Source organism: Hippopotamus amphibius, chromosome 14 (assembly GCF_030028045.1).
Source record: "Hippopotamus amphibius kiboko isolate mHipAmp2 chromosome 14, mHipAmp2.hap2, whole genome shotgun sequence".
NCBI classification, from domain to species: Eukaryota; Metazoa; Chordata; class Mammalia; order Artiodactyla; family Hippopotamidae; genus Hippopotamus; species Hippopotamus amphibius.
This window is the reverse complement of record NC_080199.1, coordinates 15,506,137-15,525,730: the sequence shown is the minus strand read 5'-3', so window position 1 is coordinate 15,525,730 and position 19,594 is coordinate 15,506,137. Positions and strand designations below refer to the sequence as shown.

At 39.5% G+C, this 19,594-nt stretch overlaps 1 protein-coding gene and 1 pseudogene across 2 annotated transcripts in view; one reads left to right on the top strand and one right to left on the bottom strand.

Annotated features, from left to right (window-relative positions):
- The window catches only part of LOC130835676 (ATP-binding cassette sub-family C member 4-like), a 175,740-nt gene that overhangs the window by 120,205 nt on the left and 35,941 nt on the right, over nt 1–19,594 (top strand). For both annotated transcript variants that reach the window (XM_057707374.1, XM_057707373.1), the window contains 5 exons: nt 2,026–2,145; nt 3,335–3,445; nt 4,385–4,485; nt 5,544–5,735; nt 13,860–14,015. In XM_057707374.1, coding sequence (XP_057563357.1) covers nt 2,026–2,145; nt 3,335–3,445; nt 4,385–4,485; nt 5,544–5,735; nt 13,860–14,015 — 680 coding nt within the window. The remainder of the gene's footprint in view (nt 1–2,025; nt 2,146–3,334; nt 3,446–4,384; nt 4,486–5,543; nt 5,736–13,859; nt 14,016–19,594) is intronic.
- On the bottom strand, nt 18,461–18,916 carry LOC130835677 (ubiquitin-40S ribosomal protein S27a-like; annotated as a pseudogene).

Sequence of the window (19,594 nt, the reverse complement as noted above, 5' to 3'; positions counted from 1 at the left end):
GGACTGAGTGGATGGTCAGCTGGCCCACAGCCCAGGCTGTCCTCCCACAGCCCAGGGCTTCCCACCCTCTCTGAGCCCCAGTGTCTCATAGAAGGAAACCTGCTCCTTCTTTGCTTGTAGAACCAGGGACAGTAAGCATAAGAGGAGGTTCTGTGTCTTTGCCCGTTTGTACCTCCCCCTGCCCCCCACTCCCCACACACACCTGCAGTGCCCACATGCACATTGGTAGTGACTGAACTGTCACCCAGACAGGCATTCGGACACTGGGCTGAGGAGTCAGGCCCTGAAAATAATTTGAACTTTTCCCCCTTGATTCTTTTTCACCATCATTTTATAAAGTCTCTGTAGCCTCGTGCAAGATAAGTGATCTTAACTTCCCCTAAACACCTAGGTTTTACTAACAGGTCTTCTCTAGGAGATGCACAGGTAACAAAATGATGTCAGTATTTCCTGTTGATGAAGCACAAGTTATCACTCATCCAGGACGGAGGTCACAAGCTCACAATCTTCCCATGAAAATAGCAAGTTGCAGCCTCATTCGTGGTGGGGAATGAAAACCGTAAGGGGTCCTCCCTGCGCAGCAGCCTGCAGCCCACCTGTTCCCTGAGGTACAGGAGCCTGACCCTGGTGCGCGTGGTCAGTGTGCTGTTAGAGAAGATGGCAGGGAACGCATGGCCAGTCATGTGACACCAGGCCCCAAACCCACATTCTCACTCAAATGAGAATGGCCACTAAGCCACTGTCTGGTTTTAAAAGAGTGATGTCCGTGTCACATGCCACAGTGGCCTCCAAACACCAGGGCAGGTATCCAGCAGGGTAGTTATAAAAACATCCATCAGGTTCCTGGAGCAGAAGTCAAGACTATTCAGAGACACCGTGGCTGTGTGGGTCCTGTGGGCACAAGGGCAGTGCAGTACCCGGGTGCTCCATGACCTGCAAAGAGACTCTTGGAGCAGGTGCAGGGAAAGTCCCAGGATGCAGGGAGACGACAGACTGTCCGTTCACCTTACTTATCTTGCCCCTGTGCTGTGCCTGGCACTGGTCCAGTTTGGGGGATATACTGACTTTATCCCAGGCCTTAAATTACTAATCTAAGGTGGAGAAAACACCCAGGTAGCTCATCACAATTCAGTGTGGTAAGGATTCTCATGGAGAATTAAATTTGGGAATGCTACTGGCACAAAAATTAGTGTACAGTAATTACTCAACCATAAAAAAGAATGAAATGTTGCCATTTGCAGCAACATGAATGGACCTAGAAGGATATTATTCTTAGTAAATAAAGTAAGACAAAGACAAATATTATATGATATCATTTATATGTAGAATCTAAAAAATAATACAAATGAATCTATATACAAAACAGAAACAGACTCAGAGACAGAAAATAATCTTACAGTTACCATAAGGGAAAGAGAGGAAAGGAAGGACAAATTAGGAGTATGAGATTAACAAGCACACACTACTGGACATCAGATAGGTAAAGAACAAGGATTTACTATATAGCACAGGGAATTTTATTCAATATCTTGTAATAACCTGTAATGGAATATAATCAGAAAAAATAACTGAATCACTAGCTGTATACCTGAAACTAACACATTATTATAAATCGACTATGCTTCAATATATTTTTTTAAAAAATAGTGAACAATTTCCAACTGGAGATATATCAGGGAAGAATTTGGAGGGAGGCATGTTTGAGGAGGACCTTGATGAATGAGCTGGTAAAGAATTTCTTTATCTAAATCTAGCCAAGATTTGAATTTGGTCAAAAACAGGTTCAAAGAGAATCTTTCATTTCCAGGTCATTAAAGTGAAGCTTAGTGTGAACAGGGTTTTGAAGGTTACATGGAGGATCCTCTCGAGAAGGAGAGTCATCCCTCCTCCCCCAGGCAGCCCACCAGGAAGCCCTGGGTATGCCCTTTGGTGGGACGTGGGACCACAGAGCATGGGAGGCAGCTGGTTTCCTTGCATCCAGCCTCGCTGACTTTCTTTGTCATTTATTTGTCTCTGCTTCTCCAGCACAGAGCCCGGTATTTTCCCACTTAGCATCTTCTCTCAGAGGACTCTGGACCATCCGGGCGTACAAAGCCGAACAGAGGTTTCAGGAACTGTTCGATGCTCAGCAGGATTTGCATTCAGGTCTGTAGGATTCTGGAAATGATTTTAAAGGATGGTGTGTGCTGTCTTCTGAGGCCTGACCTCACTCTCAGGTGGCCTTGCTGGCCCACACCTCTCTCTGTGCTGCCCCATGTTCCCCTCTGCACATCTGCCTACTGCACCCCTTCCTCTCAGCATCCCGTCTGTGCTCCCCTTTTCCCTGTCATACCCCTGCTTTTCTCCCCTGAGTGATTTACATTGTCCTTCCATCATTGTGCCCTGTGGCTTTCTGTCTTTTTAGGGCAGGAGTCAGCAAACTTTTTTTATTTTTGCAAAGAGCAAGATAGTGATATTTGAGGCTTTGTGTGCCGTACTGTCTCTGTTATAACTTTTCAACTTTCTTGTTGTAGCACAAAGACAGGCAAAGATAATACATTAGCAAATGACTTTGGCTGGGTTCCAAAAAAACTTTATTTACAGAACCAGGTGGTGGGCCATTCTTGGCCCACAGATTGTAGTTTGCTGACTCTCAGAGCCTGCAGGGCAGCAGAAGTGATTGAGGAAAATAATTTCCTGATGACCAGATTTGCTGCCCACTTGATGTGTATTATTTTTCATATCTGTGAAGTTTTTTTCTAGGTAGACATTTCATAATTTCCTCTAAATCTATAAAGTCCTGGCCTATGTCTCCAATCTGTATTGTATTTTGAAGACAAAGTGGCATTTTGAAAGCTACATGCAGATCCTTTTAGCTGATGGTCATTTAGATACTGGTTCCTAAAATAAACACTGTGCAGGACCCTGTAGTGAGTGAAGAAGGTACTGGAAACAGAGTGTGAGCTGTGTGCTCTGCTTTCAGAGAACTGGGAACATTCGACACTGTGAGAGAATGAGCCTCACGTTGAGGCCCAGCACTGCAGAAAATGCACCAATGAGACCATTTTCCCATCTTTCTATTAGAATTGTATTTCTGTTTATAACCTGTGGGTTGAATTTTTCAGTGCATGCTTCCCACAAAGCCCCTGGACTGATTCCTATGTGTACTACACATTGTCTTCTGTCAAAACCTAGCTTTCTGGAATCTTCAGACTCCTTGGGTGTATAACTTTGCTGTCCTACCTTGTGTAAAAATCTTCTGTAGCTCAACTGAGCAAAATGCTCTTCCTCATTGGAAGCAGCTAACATGGTTTTTCTTCTTATTTATTGTGCTTATTACGGCTCACACATCCAGAGGCTTGGTTTTTGCTTCTGACCACATCCCAATGGCTCGCCGTGCATCTGGATGCCCTCTGTGCCATCTTTGTCACTGTTGTTGCCTTTGTATCCCTGATTTTGGCAGAAAGTAAGTACAGATGTGAAACTGTTTGTGGTATGATTACAACTTTTAGCTTCATTTACATTTTTTAAATTAAACTCTTGCCATCTTGTCTAATATGTACTATTTCGTTCTAATGAATTGTATAAAAGCATTTGTAACATATGATTCCCACTGTGGTCTATATAAAGTCATTTGTGTCTTGAGGAGACCTTTTGTCTTTGTCTCTCTCTTGGGTTGAGGTCTATGCACATGTAGCAAGCTGAGCTTCTGAACATTCCAGGTAATGTCCTGTAGTTCGGAGGAGAGAACGAAGTTTACTATTGTATTAAGCTTTTGTCTAGTTTAGGGATTTAGGTTTTAGCTTTAGGGCTACTTGGATCTCTTGGTTGTAGATGCCTAGTTCATGGAGGTGAGAAAGATTCTCTGTAGGAAAGAAGAGTATCCTCACTGCTGTGTGGGTGCCAGATGAGCAGGTGTTGGTGTGTGTGCCAAGAATTCATCATCTCTAACTATTCTGTAGTAACAGCATTGAATCAAAATCTTTAATAAGGAATAATGAGAGTAGTATTTTAGATTTAAGAACACTAGATTTAAGAACACTTGTTTTTTGTGGTTTCAACTGTAGCTGCCTTGGATGTAGAAAGTGAAATTACATAATGGTTCTTGGAAACCATAATGATGGAAGTCAGAATAATGACATGATTTCTCATCTGTATAATACTGTCAAGTGTATGTCAATCCTGTTTGATTAATAAACTCATCTGATAGTCTTTCTGAATTCATAGTGGGGGTTTTTTCACTGTATCATGGTCTCAATCAACAGATAGTAAAAGTATGAGTAATACAGTCTTTACATGCAAATGGTTTAAATATTATAAAGGAGTCTTGTTAATAAAGTGACAGAAGGAGTGGGGCTTAGGGTTAAGAGCAGCACTGACTTTATTCCACTTCTTCCTCATTTAGGTTTGAAGCCCGGGCAGGTTGGCCTGGTGCTGTCTCTCGCCCTCATGCTCACATGGATGTTCCAGTGGTGCGTCAGGCAGAGCATCGAAGTTCAGAATATGGTGATGTTTACTTTAACATTCTTAGCCTTTTCAAGTCTCCTTGGCATTACATGGCATAAAGGCAATTCTTATGTAAAATATTAAAATTGTTATTTTTACATTGTAGCTAACAGAGTTTTTTATATCCTCCTCCATCTCTTTAAAGTTAATGTAAAATAAAATATATACATCTTTTTCTCAATCTTATGTATGTCATGTCAGCAGATTTTATATCTATCAGAAGCTGTCTTCAAGTATAATAAATGTCTCTGTAGGAAGGAGGTTCTGAAATCCTAGAGAGAATATATGCTAATTTCTTAGGCGCTTGTTTATTTTTGTTTAATAGATCATTCCTCATTCTTGGTAAAAGAAGAACTCAGTATTTTGGTGTTTTTTATTGTTTAATTAATAGGTATTCCCCCCTCATTTTAGCATTTATTCTTGTCTGTGTTGAACACCCAAATTTGCTGGTGGCTCTTCTTTCTGGTAGGATAAGATCCCTCTCAGAATGTACTGTCAGGGCACCAAATTATGGTTGTTTAGGAGGCCTTAGTCAATATGTAAATTAGCTCCTCTTTTGTGTATCTGTACCTTCTCCTAAAAGGAGAAAAACAATAAAAATGAAATCTTTCCATTTCTTTCTCCTAATAGCGTAGAAAGTAACTAATTATTAAAATGAGGTTTGATGACCATCCAGTTCTGCTCATCTATAACAGGTGGTCCTTCTATAGCCACACATCACTGATTAGTGTCCATAAGTATTCTTTTCTTTGACAAAATTCTCTTTTTTTATCCGTATATGAAAAGTAGATAAACAAAATTTTAGTATCAGTTCTGTAATTCTTTTAGTTTTAACATAATCTTTAAAGAAGAAATCCTAAGTGAAAGAGTTACAAGACAATGAAAAACTTTGCAGACCATCAGAGGCCTCATCAAACTCCTACTTGCGGATGATAAGACCTGGGATATCCTTAACCAACTATGTATATATAAAAGCAGAACATCTCTTTTACAGTCTCTGAACATCCATAAACAAGACCCTCCATTCCTCAACCCACGTGATGTCATGTATGTTCCAGATGATTTCAGTAGAAAGAGTGATTGAATATACAGACCTTGAGGAAGAAGCTCCCTGGGAATATAAGGATCGTCCACCGCCAACCTGGTCCAATGAAGGAAGGATTACATTTGACCGTGTTAACTTCAGGTACACCTTAGATGGGCCTGTGGTATTGAAGGACCTGACAGCAGTCATCGCATCAAGAGAAAAGGTTTGCTTAAGCCATTTGCCTCTTCAAAATCCAGCTAAAAATTTAGCACTGCATCTGCTGTTGGCTTCCTTGTCAGTGTGTCGGGGGACTGTTTGTTTCTCATGGATGCAGATTAGATCAGTGACATCGTAAGTGAATCTTTCTTGGAAACTGACCATGGAATGGAGATAACAGCATTTCTTTCCCTGTGTCGTGAACTGCATCACGGTGGTTGGTTGGTGGGCCCTAGGCTCTGGGGCTGGAGCTTAACCTGACCCAGGATATTATATGTGACACCTGATTATTCATGTGGAGTCTGGGAAGTCAACCGTGGCTCCCTGTCCCTAACTCTCCAATATCTTTCCTTTCGATCCTTTCTTCTTTGTAATTTTGAAATCTCTTCCTCCCATAATATCCTTAGTTTGCAGCCTCCTCCTCTGTCCCTTGGCCCTTTCCGTAGACTTGTCCTCCACTAACCCACACTTTGCCATCATCCCCCTGCCCTCTCACCCGCAGAGTGCTTCTTTCTGAAGCACAGATCTGATCCTAACTAGCCTGAGTGAGCTGCTGCTGGAACCGTAGCGTAACCTCAAGTCCACTTCAAACAGGGACTGTGTGATCAGCTTGTGGCCATCAGAGAAGAGCCCAGAATCATGACTCAGTCAGGAGTGAGAAACCAGAGCCCCAGCTGCAGGCAGGGCCCAGAGATTTGCTCAAAGTCTGCTGGCAGTGTTCCTTTCACACTCAGCCTGCGGCCCTTGGCTGGGACTAGGGTTGGCTCTTGAAGAAGAGACTAAACCATAGCAGATAAGGTAGTAGGAAGCTCTTCCCTCACCTACCTCTCCAGCCTCAAGTCCTACCATTCACATACCCGCTACACTCAGGTAGTGTGTAGGTTCTCTCAAAGTGCCACATCTTCCCAGCTTCCAGTGTACACCCTCTGCCCCTCTACCTCAGAGACCTTTCCCTTCTGTCATGTGGCTAGTGAAAGTCTCCTCAATTTTGGAGTTAATTCTAATGCATCTGCTTTTGTAAGATCCTCAACTTTTCATTAGCATCTTATATGTTCTTTTAAGATAGCATTTATGGTCCACCTATGTCCATAGCAGCATTATTCACAGTAGCCAAAAGTTGGAAGCATCCAAGTATCTATCAACAGATGAATGCACAAACAAATCCTTTCAGTGTGGTATATGCTTTCAATGAAATATTATTATTCAGCTTTAAAAAGAAAGAAAATTCCAGTATATAGATAAACCTTGAAGACATCATGCTAAATGAAATAATCCAGAAACAAAAGGAATGAAAACTGTATGATTCCTGTATATGAGGTTCCAAGAGAAGTCAAATTTATAAAAACAGACAGTAGAATGGTGGTTGCCAGGGACTGGAGTGAGGGAGATGAAGAGTTGATGTTTAATGGGTATGGAATTTCAGTTTTACAAGACAAAAAATATTCTGGAGGTTGGTTGCACAATAATGTGAATGTACTTAACACCAAACTATCCACTTAAAAATTAAGTTGGTAAATTTTAGGTTACGTGTGTTTTATCACAATTAAAATAAAAGATAACATCTATGGCATGCTTTGTAATTTTGGGTCTATATCTCATAGAACCCTGAGGCTTCTTAAGATCAGGGAGCATCTTATTTTCATCTCTGTTCCCCGGAATGTGGTATTCTGCAGGGCACAGGGACAATGCTGAGGGACTGTTGGCTGGGAGGGTGAGTGAGTAACACACAGGTGTGAGCAACCAGTAAACAAAACACACACGCAAAACAACTCTATAGACAACAATTACCTAACGGTGTTAAATACTTTAAGAATCGCTCTTTCCATCACAGACCCATCTAGTGGACTATAGCCATAATTTAATGAATGATACCCTTGTAACATAAGAGAATACTCAACTTAATGCTCAAATGATACCCGGAGAGCAGCTTCAGTTAGTCAGAGGGCAAAAGCTCGCTCCTAATTACTTCCAGTTTCACTGTGGGTCAGGAGGAAGATGAGCACTGCTGTGTCAGGAAAACATTAACTGCAATTTTAATGAAATCATGTCCCTAAGAGCACTGTAAGTGATGTCTGCTTACTTGGAGACAATGTGTTTATCAGATTTCCTTTTGTAAACGTAATTCTGTTAATTTGCACTTGTCTTAAATTTCCCCCAAAGCCAAAAATATGAATTATCTAAGAAACTCTGTAGTACAACTTAAAAACATAACAGGTTTGTTTTCTTTTATCTTAAAATCCCCAAATCATAGGATTATCTGAGATTCTAAAATGTATGAGGGAAGATTGATTTTGGAGACTGAATTAATAACTGCAGTAACTTGACTTTTGACTTGTGTCTCAGTCCACTCACAGTATCACTGTTAGCTTCATTTCTATGTTTGGAGATTATACCCTGGCAGCATAGTCAAGAGGTGATTTGTGTACATGCCAGGATTCCTCTCCTGCACACCTGTCCCAGCTGCCGTTACTCCGGGACACCCATTTGGTATTGGATTTGATTGAGATAGGCTGCTGCAGGGAGGGCATGGGAATGAGTCAACCCAGCAGGAGTGGGCCTTTTCTCTTTTCATCATTTCTTAGGCTGTCCCAATTCATGGAAGTTAGAGTAAATCAGAAAAAGTAATCAGTGCTATGCAGGTTTCTAATTCATGGAAGAAATGGCAAAATGAGGTAAATAGTATCCTAGTCTTCCCAGTTAGATTCTAAACACAGACTGAATTAAATTTTCATTTAAATGATTTGTGGTTGATTTGAGCATTTTAGAAAGTACTGGGCCATTTTAAAGCATTTTCCGTCTCTAGAGGTAGGTTGATTTTGGTGTGTTATTTTTTTTCTTACTCAGAGCTATTACTTGGATAATATATTTTTACAGATGTTTACCAGACCTTGCTATGATGTACAAAAATATTGGTTTCCTACATTTTCTCCTTTTTTACATAATATTTTCTCAGCAACCCCTCCCCTCACTCCCAGGTTGTCCCACGTCCCCTGCCGGCCTCCTAATTCCTCGTGACTCAGGCTGCGGTGCCAGGGCCAGCAGCTCCTGCATCGCCTGGAGCTTCTTAGAAATGCAGAATCTCAGGCCCACCCAAACCTCTTGACTCAGCATCACATTTGAACAAGACCTCCCAGTAAAGTCCTTTGTCTTCCATAGGCAGTTTTGATGACTGATAACCTGTGATGTCCAAGAAACATCCTTTAGTAGTTTGAAATTGAGCTCATGAATCACCCAAACCCCTGTAGTGACTGAGCATGGGGCTCTAAAAAGTTCCATGCTACTTACCCTACAGATTTATTTACTTTTATATTCTGCAAATCACACCTTTACATTATTATCTAACTCTGTGTGATTCCAATGCATTTAATTGCATCTTTTCAGTGGAGTCTGTCTTCATCACAGGCAGTTTTCATCCTGCTTCCCCACACCAACCTCCTGCAGGGACTAGAGGTATCTCACCACAGGCTTGGCCCTGGCTGGGCCCAGAGTCAGAGACAGCCCAGCATAGCAGTATATGCGAGCCTCTTTCACCAGCTGATGGGATCAAATATGAGTCTTGCTGCCCCAAGCAGAGCACTAGGTCTGTTTGGCCTGTTTCCCAGGCACCATGTGCCCCACTTAGCTGCAGGTTTCTCTCCCAGCCCAGCTGTGGGTGCTGGTTCTTCCTTCTGACAGCCAGCCCACCTGACTTCAGGTTCCCTCTTTGCTCTCTGCTATCACCCCTCTTATTCCACTCACCACATTATAAGCACCCATATCCACATCATGCTTTAACTGTCTGGCATTAGGATCTATATGGTAGGACTGTTCCTTTAACTGCAACCACACCTCACCCCACTTTCCCTGTTTTAACTAGACAGAGGGACATAATAAGGTGCCAGGCCAACCATGTGATAAGGAGGCCATCAGCAGAATGGAAAAGAGGCTGACACACATGGTTTTGAGTCCCATCTTGCCACTTATGGGCTCTGTTATTTCAGGCAGACTAATTAATCTTATAAGCCTCAATCTTTTGTTTTGCAAAATGGAAGTGATAGGACGTAACCTCCAGGGTTGTTGTGCAACTTAAACAAAATAGTACTCATAAAACACCCAGCATAGAAAGCAGCACACAGTAAATGCTTGGACAAAGATAGCTGTCATTTTCATAGGGTGTAAAATGACCTTAAACACTTATGCTGCCTACATTGTTATCTGTCCTGTGAAAATGAGGCATTGGCCATTTGCAGTTGTATTTATGGCTATACGATCTCTCTGCCATGTCTATGTCTCTGTCCAGCTTATCATATATCTAAACTATATGATAATAGATTATCCATAAATTTCTCCAGTCTGAGTTAAAAACCTCAGCTCCCTACAGAAGCCTCTTTGTCTCAGGACACCACAGATAATACAAATAATACAGTGGCAAATCCAATACAGATCCCACTGTCAACACATATGATCCAGTTGAAAAAAACAAGAAAATGCCTGTATCAGCTTTGTAAGATAGAAGGCCATCACACTTTTTATAGAAGTTTAGAAAAAGATGATATAACATCCGTTAGTGTTGGGAGAAGTCCACATGAGTGGACAGGTAGAGCATTTCCAAGGAATTAGGCATGTGAAACACACTTAGTGACTTGTGTTAGGATTTCAGCAGGTGGAAATGCTTGTAAAAGTCATTCTGGGAGGTGGGACCAGCATGAGCAAAGGCATGATGCCCTGATTCAGTGAATGAAGAACCAGGCACCTGCAGAGCATTTAAGAAAAAGAACTACCAGGTGTATAACACACACTTTCACATTCAACCCTCATAACTACCTAGTAACCCCAATGAAGCTGACTCATGGAGATGAAGGATGGAGAGGTTAGTGAGTTCAGTTTTGTACAAGAGACTTCCTGGGGCACATGACAGGCACAAAGCCATCCTTCAGGAGTTTAATCTGAGAAGTGAGTACATGTGGAACAGAGTGGGAAGGTGCAGGAGGCAGGGAGCCTGTTGTGCCTCCAGCAAGAGGTCATGGGAAAGTGATTCCACTTTTTGGAATCAAACTGATGTCAGAACAAAGTTATAACACCCAGGTTTTTGAACGTTTAGGGAAACGAATGGGAGCAGAAAATGGTATCATATTTCTGAGGGGTAGGTTGGCAGTACTTAACAGGCTCCTTTGAAAATATTCATACATGATTTGCAGCAATTCCACATCTGAAAATTTACCTTAAGAAAATAATTAGCTTTGTTTGCAAAGATTTAGCTTCAAGAATATATAACACAGAGTTATTTATAATAGCAAAATATGGGAGAACACCTAAATATCCACCAATAGGGGATTTGTTAAATAAATGATCATATACACTGTAATATTATATAGCCATTAAAATAAATATGTTTTTGAAATGCTAAATGAAAACAGATTATAACAGTATGTTCATATTAATCCCATTTTGTTTAAATACATGAGAACACATACACAGAAATAAAGGAAAAAGAAAGGGAAAAAAAAGAACACATTCAAATCTAGAAAGAAAATACATCAATATCTTAAGAATGGTTTTATCAGAGTGCTGGGGTGATGGGTAGTATTTATTTGCTTTTCTAATTCATTTGCACTGATCATGATTAAGAAAAGAGTTTATTTTCTTTTTTAAAAGGTAATGCAGCCTGGCACTCAGGTGGTGAATGTGGTCATCAAAATGAGGTATTGGGTCATGAAACATTGCAGGAGTAGAGTCTTTAGGGCTTGGCACCATGCTGGACTCAGAGAAAGCTGGAAGTAAGGTGAACACTTGAGCCTATGAGCCTGGGAAAGAAGTAATGAGATGAAAGTGGAGAAGTCAGAGGAAGGGGCTGTTTTGTGTGGGGCACTGGGTGTTGATAATGTCGAGTTTGATGTGTGAAAAGAGATCCAGGTGCAAATGTCTAACAGGTTGGTGTGCTCCTCATGTTACTGAACTTGTTAAGAGGCCAGACAAGAATTTCAGGCAAGGCTTTATTTGGGGGGCCCTGCTGTAGCAGGAGGGAGAGAAAACATGTAACAGGTTCCCTAGCTTTCTCTCGGAGGTGAGGCAAGCTGGTTCCTTATATGTAATAAGGGTGGGGGGGATCCAGTGGTTGGGGTGGAGGGGTAGCTTAGGTGCTTTGCCTATCCCTTTAGTTGTGTTGTTTGCAGGGGGCATGCACAGTACCCTGTTTTTGCTCCCAGCTCTTCAGAAGTAGCAGTTGGGTTTTTTGGTCTTTTTGTATCTTGTTGTCCATAATTTTCTCCAACTGCATGCACAGTTATTTTTAGTCCCTTATAGTTTCTTTGTATTTTGTTGCTTGAAGGGACATCTGTCCAGATGCAAGCACTGCAGCAAAGGGTTCCAGGTCCCAGCCTGCCTCAGTCAGAGACCAACCCTGGCTCTCTTGGAAAAACAGAAATAGGCAGTCACAAAGCAGCTAAAATAAGCTTTTCTTCATGTGTCTTTTGTGTTAGGAATATAAATTTCCTGATACTGGTGATACTCTCCATTGGCAACTGGTAAAACCCATTAGTGACTGTGAAAGACTTTCAGACTCTACTTTTGATGACTGAATGGTAGAACTAGCCAAAGCCAGGTTTTCTCTGAGTTGCCTTTCTCTTTCTCTCCCCACTGGAGTTTGGAGCTCACAGTCCTGTGGTCATGAGCAGCCCTTGGTGCCCCTGCATATCTTGGCCCTTTTACCCAAAGTCTGCAAATGTTCCAGTTTGCACACATGAATCAGTTTCACTAGAGCTGGTAGCATGGGAAACTATACACATTCTCACAGACACCGTTCTCACCTGTGTCCTGAGGTGTGTCAATTTATATATGAGAACACCCAGAAATACAGGCATATCTGGTTTTATTGTGCTTCACAGATACTGCATTTTTTATAAATTAAACACCTGTGCCAACTCTGCATCAAGCAAGTTCATTGGTGCTATTTTTCCTATAGCATTTGCTCACTTTGTGTAATTCTCTCAGTATTTCAGACTTTTTCATTATTATTATATTTGTTATGGTGATCAGTGATCTTTAATGTTACTACAATCTGCTGAACACTCTGGTGGTTAGCAGTTTTTAGCAATAAAGTATTTGAAAATTAAGGTATGTATCAATACACTGATTTTTAGACATGCTATTGTACAGTTAGTAGACTATAGTATAGTATAAATATAACTTTTATATGCACAGAGAAACAAAAATATTTGTATGATTCACCTTATTTTTGCGATATTCACTTTTTGTGGTGGTCTGGAACCAAAGCCGTAATATCTTCAAGGTCTGCCTGTACATAGAACATATGAACCACATATATATGCACTAAAATCTTCCTATATACAGAGAGTGGCCCATCTAAATTATAAAAATTACAATTTACCATAAGATACAAAATGGCTACAAAGATAAATTAACTGAAGCCAATTTTCTTGTGTTTAATCTCTATAAAGATAAATTCTCTTTTTTAATGTCATTATTGCTTTTAAAGATTAAGTTTTGAAACTTTGGAGGTATTCAAATGAGAAAATATGAGATGTTCCCAACATAAAATCTGCCTTCAGAAAGGTCTAGTTCTTCCTGTTTAAAGCCTTGAGTTTTTAAAATTTACTGAGTTAATTTACAAATTATTGAAAGCATGTCTCACACCCCTCACCAATTCCAGATTCCAAATCAGAGATGAAATCATCTCTTGAGAAGCTTCCACCAGGAATCATCAGTTGGGCAAGCTCATTGGTTTAGAAAAAAAAAAAGAAAAAGGCCAGTTTCTGTATACATATTTGAATGCAGACAGTTAAAAGCTAGTTTTTACAATACAGCTTCATTCCTTACCAGCATTTTACCTGCATTATATTGATTCTTTGATGGTGCTGTTAGTGCAATTAATTTCTCTCTGCTTTGGTTTTAATAAATAGACTGATACTTCACATGTGTCTTTCTAAGGTGCGATTGCAAAAATTGGTTTGTAAAATGCGTTTTGAAGTGCTGTGATGTTCCATATGTATAGCAAATGTTGTTAGTGCCATGGTTGAGAAATATTTAAACTATACTCTATATAGAATTTTTAAAATTCATCTTCAATAACCAGGATTTCTCCTAGGCTTGTTGCACATTGTTAATTCTTAATCCCTCCTGGATCTCTTTATAGGTTGGCATTGTGGGAAGAACAGGAGCCGGGAAAAGTTCCCTCATCTCCGCGCTCTTTCGATTGTCAGAACCCACAGGTAGGATTTGGGTTCATAGCATTTTGACAAGAAACACTGGACTTCACAATTTAAGGAAGAAAATGTCCATCGTACCTCAGGTATGCACATCAGAACATTCTCACATGTTCTTTTTATAAGACACCTAAGTTTAATTGCTTTTAATTTGATTGTTTTTTTTCAAATTGCATGAAAGGGTTGACCCTTTTCCCCCCGGTAGAGCATATTTTTAGCAACAGGTATTTTCAGCAGATATTCTCATCAGATACCAGGTTTTATATTGAAGTATAGTTGATTTACAATGTTGTGTTAATTTCTGGTGTACAGCAAAGTGATTCAGTTGTACAATATATATGTTTTTTCTTTCATATTCTTTTCAATTATGGTTTATTACATGATATTGAATATACTTCCCTATGCTATGCAGTAGGACCTTGTTGTTTATCCATTCTATATATAATAGTTTTAATCTGCTGATCCCAAATTCTCAATCTGTCCCTCCCCCACCTCTCCATCCCTGTGGCAACCACAAGTCTGTTCTCTGCATCTGTGAGTCTGTTTCTGTTTTGGAGATAAGATCATTTGTGTCATATTTTAGAATCCATATATAAGTGATATATGGTATTTGTCTGTGTCTTTCCAACTTACTTCACTTATTATGATAGTCTTTAGGTCCATCAATGTCACTGAAAATGGCATCATTTCATTCTTTTGTTATAGCTAAGGAGTATTTCATTGTATATGTTTACTACATCTTCTTTATCCATTCATCTGTCAGTGGACATTTAGGTTGCTTCCATGTCTTGACTATTGTGAATAGTGCTGTGATGAACATAGGGGTGCATGTATCTTTTTGAAATACAGTTTTGTCTGAGTATATGCCCAGGAGTAGGATTGCTGGACCATATGGCAACTCTATTTGTATTTTTTTGAGGAACCTCCATACTGTTTTCTATAGTGGCTATACCAATTTACATTTCCTTCAACAGTATAGGAAAGTCCCCCTTTTTTCCACACCCTCTCCAGCATTCATTATTTGTAGACTTTTTGATGATGGCCATTCTGACCAGTGTGAAGTGATACATCATAGTAGGTTATTTTCCCCCCATATATTTATGTATTCACCTATTCATTTACTGGCTGCATCGGGTCTCCGACGCTGCACATGGGCCCTCTCCAGTTGCAGCAAGCAGGAGCCACTCTTCATTGTGGTGTTTGGGTTCCCTTCTGTGGTGGCCTCTCCCACTGTGGAGCACAGGCTCCAGGCGCATGGGCCCCAACAGCTGCAGCACGTGGGCTCAATAGTTGTGGCTCACGGGCTCCAGAGCGCAGGTTCAACAGTTGCGGCACATGGGCCCAGCCACTCCGTGGCATGTGGAATCCTCCCCGAGCAAGGATCGAACCCGTGTCCCCTGCAGTGGCAGGCAGACTCCCAACCACTGCGCCACCTAGGAAGTCCCTTCATAGTAGTTTTGATTTGAATTTTCTGATTAGCAATTTTGAGTATCTTTTCATATGCCTGTTGGCCAATGTATGTCTTCTTTGGAGAAATGTCTATTTAGTCCTTCTGCCCATTTTTCAATTGGGTTGTTTGTTTTTTTATTGTTGAGTTGTGTATGCTGTTTGTATATTTTAGAAATAAAGCCCTTATTGCTCACATCATTTGCAAATATTTTCTCCCATTGTAGGTTGTCTTTTTGTTTTGTTTATGGTTTCCTTTGCTGTGCAAAAGGTTGTATATTTGATTATGTCCTATTTGTTTATTTTTGCTTTTATTTCTATTGCCTGGGGAGACTGACATAAGAAAACATTGGTATGATTTATGTCAGAGAATGTTTTACATATGTTCTCTTCTAGGAGTTTTATGATGTTATGTCTTATATGTAAGTCTTTAAGCCATTTTGAGTTTATTTTTGTGTATGGTGAGAGGCTGTCTTCTAATTTCACTGGTTTACCTGCAGCTGTCCAGATTCCCAACATCATTTGCTGAAGAGACTGTCTTTTCTCCATTGCATAGTCTTGCCTCCTTTATTGAAGATTAATTGCGTATAGGTGTGTGGGTTTATTTCTGGGGTCTCTATTATATTCCATTAATCTATATATCAGTTTTTTGTGGCAATACTATGCTGTTTTGATTACTGTAGCTTTATAGTACTGTCTGAAGTCTGGGAGGGTTGTACCTCCTCCTTTGTTCTTTTCCTCAGAATTGCTTTGGCAAGTCTTGGTCTTTTGTGATTCCTTATAAATTTTAGAATTATTTGTTCTAGTTCTGTGAAAAATTTGATAGTGATCGCATTAAACTGTAGATTGCTTTGGGTAGTGTGGACATTTTAACAATATTAATTCTTCAAATCTGGGTGCATGGGATATCTTTGCATTTCTTTGAATCATCTTTAATTTCCTTTATCAGTGTTGTACAGTGCTCAGCTTATGTCTTTCATCACCTTGGTGAGGTTTATTCCTAAGTATTTTATTTTGTTAATGCAATTTTAAAAGGGATTGTTTTTGTACATTCCCTTTCTGATATTTCATTGTTAGTGTAAAGAAATGCAACTGATTTCTGTATTTTAATCCTGCTGCCTTGCTGTATACTCTTAGTTCTCAGAGTTTTCATGTGGAGTCTTTAGGGTGTTCTATATATAGTATCATGTCATCTACTTATAAGGATAGTTTTACCTCTTCCCTTCCAATTTGGATACCTTGTTTTTTCTTGCCTGATTGCTAGGAATATTACTTCCAATACTGTGTTGAATAAAAGTGGTGAGAGTGGGCATCCTTGCCTTGTTACAGATTTTAGTGGGAAGGCTTTCAGCCTTTCACTGTGGAGTCATATGTTGGCTGTGGGTTTGTCATAAATAGCTTTTATTACGTTGAGATATTTTGCCTTTAAACCCACTTTGGTAAGAGTTTTTATCATGAACAGACATTGAATTTTATCAGATGCTTTTTCTGCTCCTATTGGGATAACCATGTGGTTTTTGTTTCTTTTGTTGATGTGGTGTGTCACATTGATTGATTTGGTATGTCGAACCATCCTTGTGACCCTGGCAATAAATCCAACTTGGTGCATGATCTTTTTATGTATTGTTGGAATTGGTTTGCTAATAATTTCTTGAGAAATTTTGCATCTATATTCATCAAAGATATTGACCTATAATTTTCTTTTTTGTTAGTATCTTTGTCTGGTTTTGGTGTCAGTGTAATAGTGGCCTCATAGTGTGACTTTGGGAGTGTTCCCTCATCTTCAATCTTTTGGAATAGTTTGGGAAGGATTGGTATAAGTTATTCTTTGTATGTTTGGTAGAATTCCCCAGTGAAGCCATCTGTTCATGGACTATTGTTTGCAGAGAGGTTTTTTGTTTGTTTGTTCTTTTACATATTACAGATTCTACTTCACTTCTAACGAGCAGTCTGTTCAAATTCTGTTTCTTCTTAATTCCATTTCTTCTTGATGTCCATTTGTTAGTGGACAATGAAAACTTGTCCATTTCTTCTAGTTTGTCCAATTTGTTGGCATCTAACTCTTCATAGTATTCTCATTTTTTTTATTTCTGCACTATCAGTTGTTATTTCTTATTTTGTTTATTCTCTTTTATTCTTGATGAGTTTGAACAGAAGTTTGTCAATTCTGTTTACCCTTTCAAAAAATCAGCTCTTGGTTTTATTGATTTTTTTCTATTTTTTAAATCTCTATTTTGTTTATTTCTTCTCTGATCTTTATTATTTCCTTCCTTCTACTGACTTCAGGTTTTGTTTGTTCTTTTTTTCCTACTTCTTAGGTGATAGGTTAGACTGTTTACTCAAGATATTTTTTTGCTTTTAGATGAAGGCCTGTGTTGCTGTGAAATTCCTTCTAAGAACTACTTTTGCTGCATCACATAGATTTTGTATGATTCTGTTTTCTTTGTCACTTGTCTCAAGGTATTTTTAAATTTTCTCTTTGATTTCATCATTGACCCATTGTTTTTTTTAGTAGAATGTTGTTTAGTCTCCATACAATTGTTTTTTTCTCATTTCTCTTTCTGTGGTTGATTTCTAGTTTCAAGCCATTGTTGTCAGAAAAGATGCTTGAAATAATTTCTTTCCTCTTAAATTTGTTGAGGCTTGTTTTGTGTCCTAGTGTGTGATCTATTCTAGAGAATGTTCCATGTACACTTGAAAAGAATGTGTATTTTGGGGTTTTTTTGGATGTAATGTCCTGAAAATATCAGTTAAGTCTAACTGTTCTATTGTATCATTTAAGATCTCTGTTGCCTTATTGATTTCTGTCTGGAAGATCTGTCCATTGATGTCAGTGGGGTGTTAAGGTCTCCTGCTATTATTGTATTCCTGTCAATTTCTCCCTTTACTTCTGTTAGTATTTCTTTTATTTATTTGGGTGTTCCTATATTGGGTGCATATATGTTAGTGGGTATAATAGCCACTTCTTATATTGACCCTTTTGTCATTCCCTTTTATCATTACAGAGTGTCCTTTATCTTTCTTTGTTTTTTATTTTTGTTGTTTTTAGTTCATTGCATCATATCTTTCATTAACTGGTATACAATTACTTGTCTTCTGGTTTGTTGAAATAATAGGTCAGACGACATTTGCCACAATAATATCTGTCAAAGTGGCTGGCCAGCACCACATTCATCTGAAGGGTACTTCCTATGAAAGCAACTGGTTTTGCTGTTCTTATCCACCTTACAGTATTTCAGGACAGCTAGCTTAACCTTCTTTATCTTATGCTTGTTCTTCTTGGGAATGGTGTAAGACTTATTCTTTTTCTTAGCACCACCATGAAGTCTGAACACAAAATGAAGAGTGGACTCCTTTCGAATGTTTTAGTGAGACAAAGTACATGCATCTTCCAGTTGTTTGCTAGCAAAGATCAATCTTTGCTGGTCAGGAGGCATTCCTTCCTTGTCCTGGATCTTGGCCTTTATAATTTCTGTTGTATCCAAGGGTTCAACCTTGAGAGTGATGGTCTTCCTGTCAGGGTCTTCAAGAAAATCTGCATATTGTAGCAGTGCCACCTGAGGGTGAGGAAAAGGAAGAGACAGGTAGGCTTGGGGACACAAGAGGGGTGATGGCAGGCCATGGGCCAGAGAGTAGCCTAGAGAACACACTCCCTTTATCTTTCTTCATAGCCTTTGTTTTAAAGTCTATTTTGTTCTAATATGAGTATTGCAGTCCTCTACTTTCTTGTCATTTATATTTGCATGAAATATCTTTTTTCCATCCCCTCACTTTCAGTGTATGTGTATCCTTTGCCCTATAGCAGGTCTCTTATCAGCAGCATATTGTAGGCTCTTGGTTTTTTATCCAATCTGCTAAATTAGCAGAAATAACAGGTGTGTGTGTAAAGTCCCTTCATATCCTTGGATGAAAGGATCTAGAAACGTGCCCTGCATTACTTTTAATGCTTCTTATTAAGAAAAGGTTGTATGCTTGGGTACATAAAAGAACTCTATAAATAAAGAAATAATGTGAGATGATTCTTGGCTCTGCTGGTAATGTTTTGGAAGCACATCTGAGCAAAGACTAAACATATCTCGACATCACCAACTTTTGGTTCTGTTCCATCAGTTTCCACCCTACTTTTGAGCGTGCTCTATGTACACACTCCAGAGAGTTTGCTTACCAAACAGTGCTAAGCTTTGTATCCACATAGATAATAATCACCAACCACAGTTAA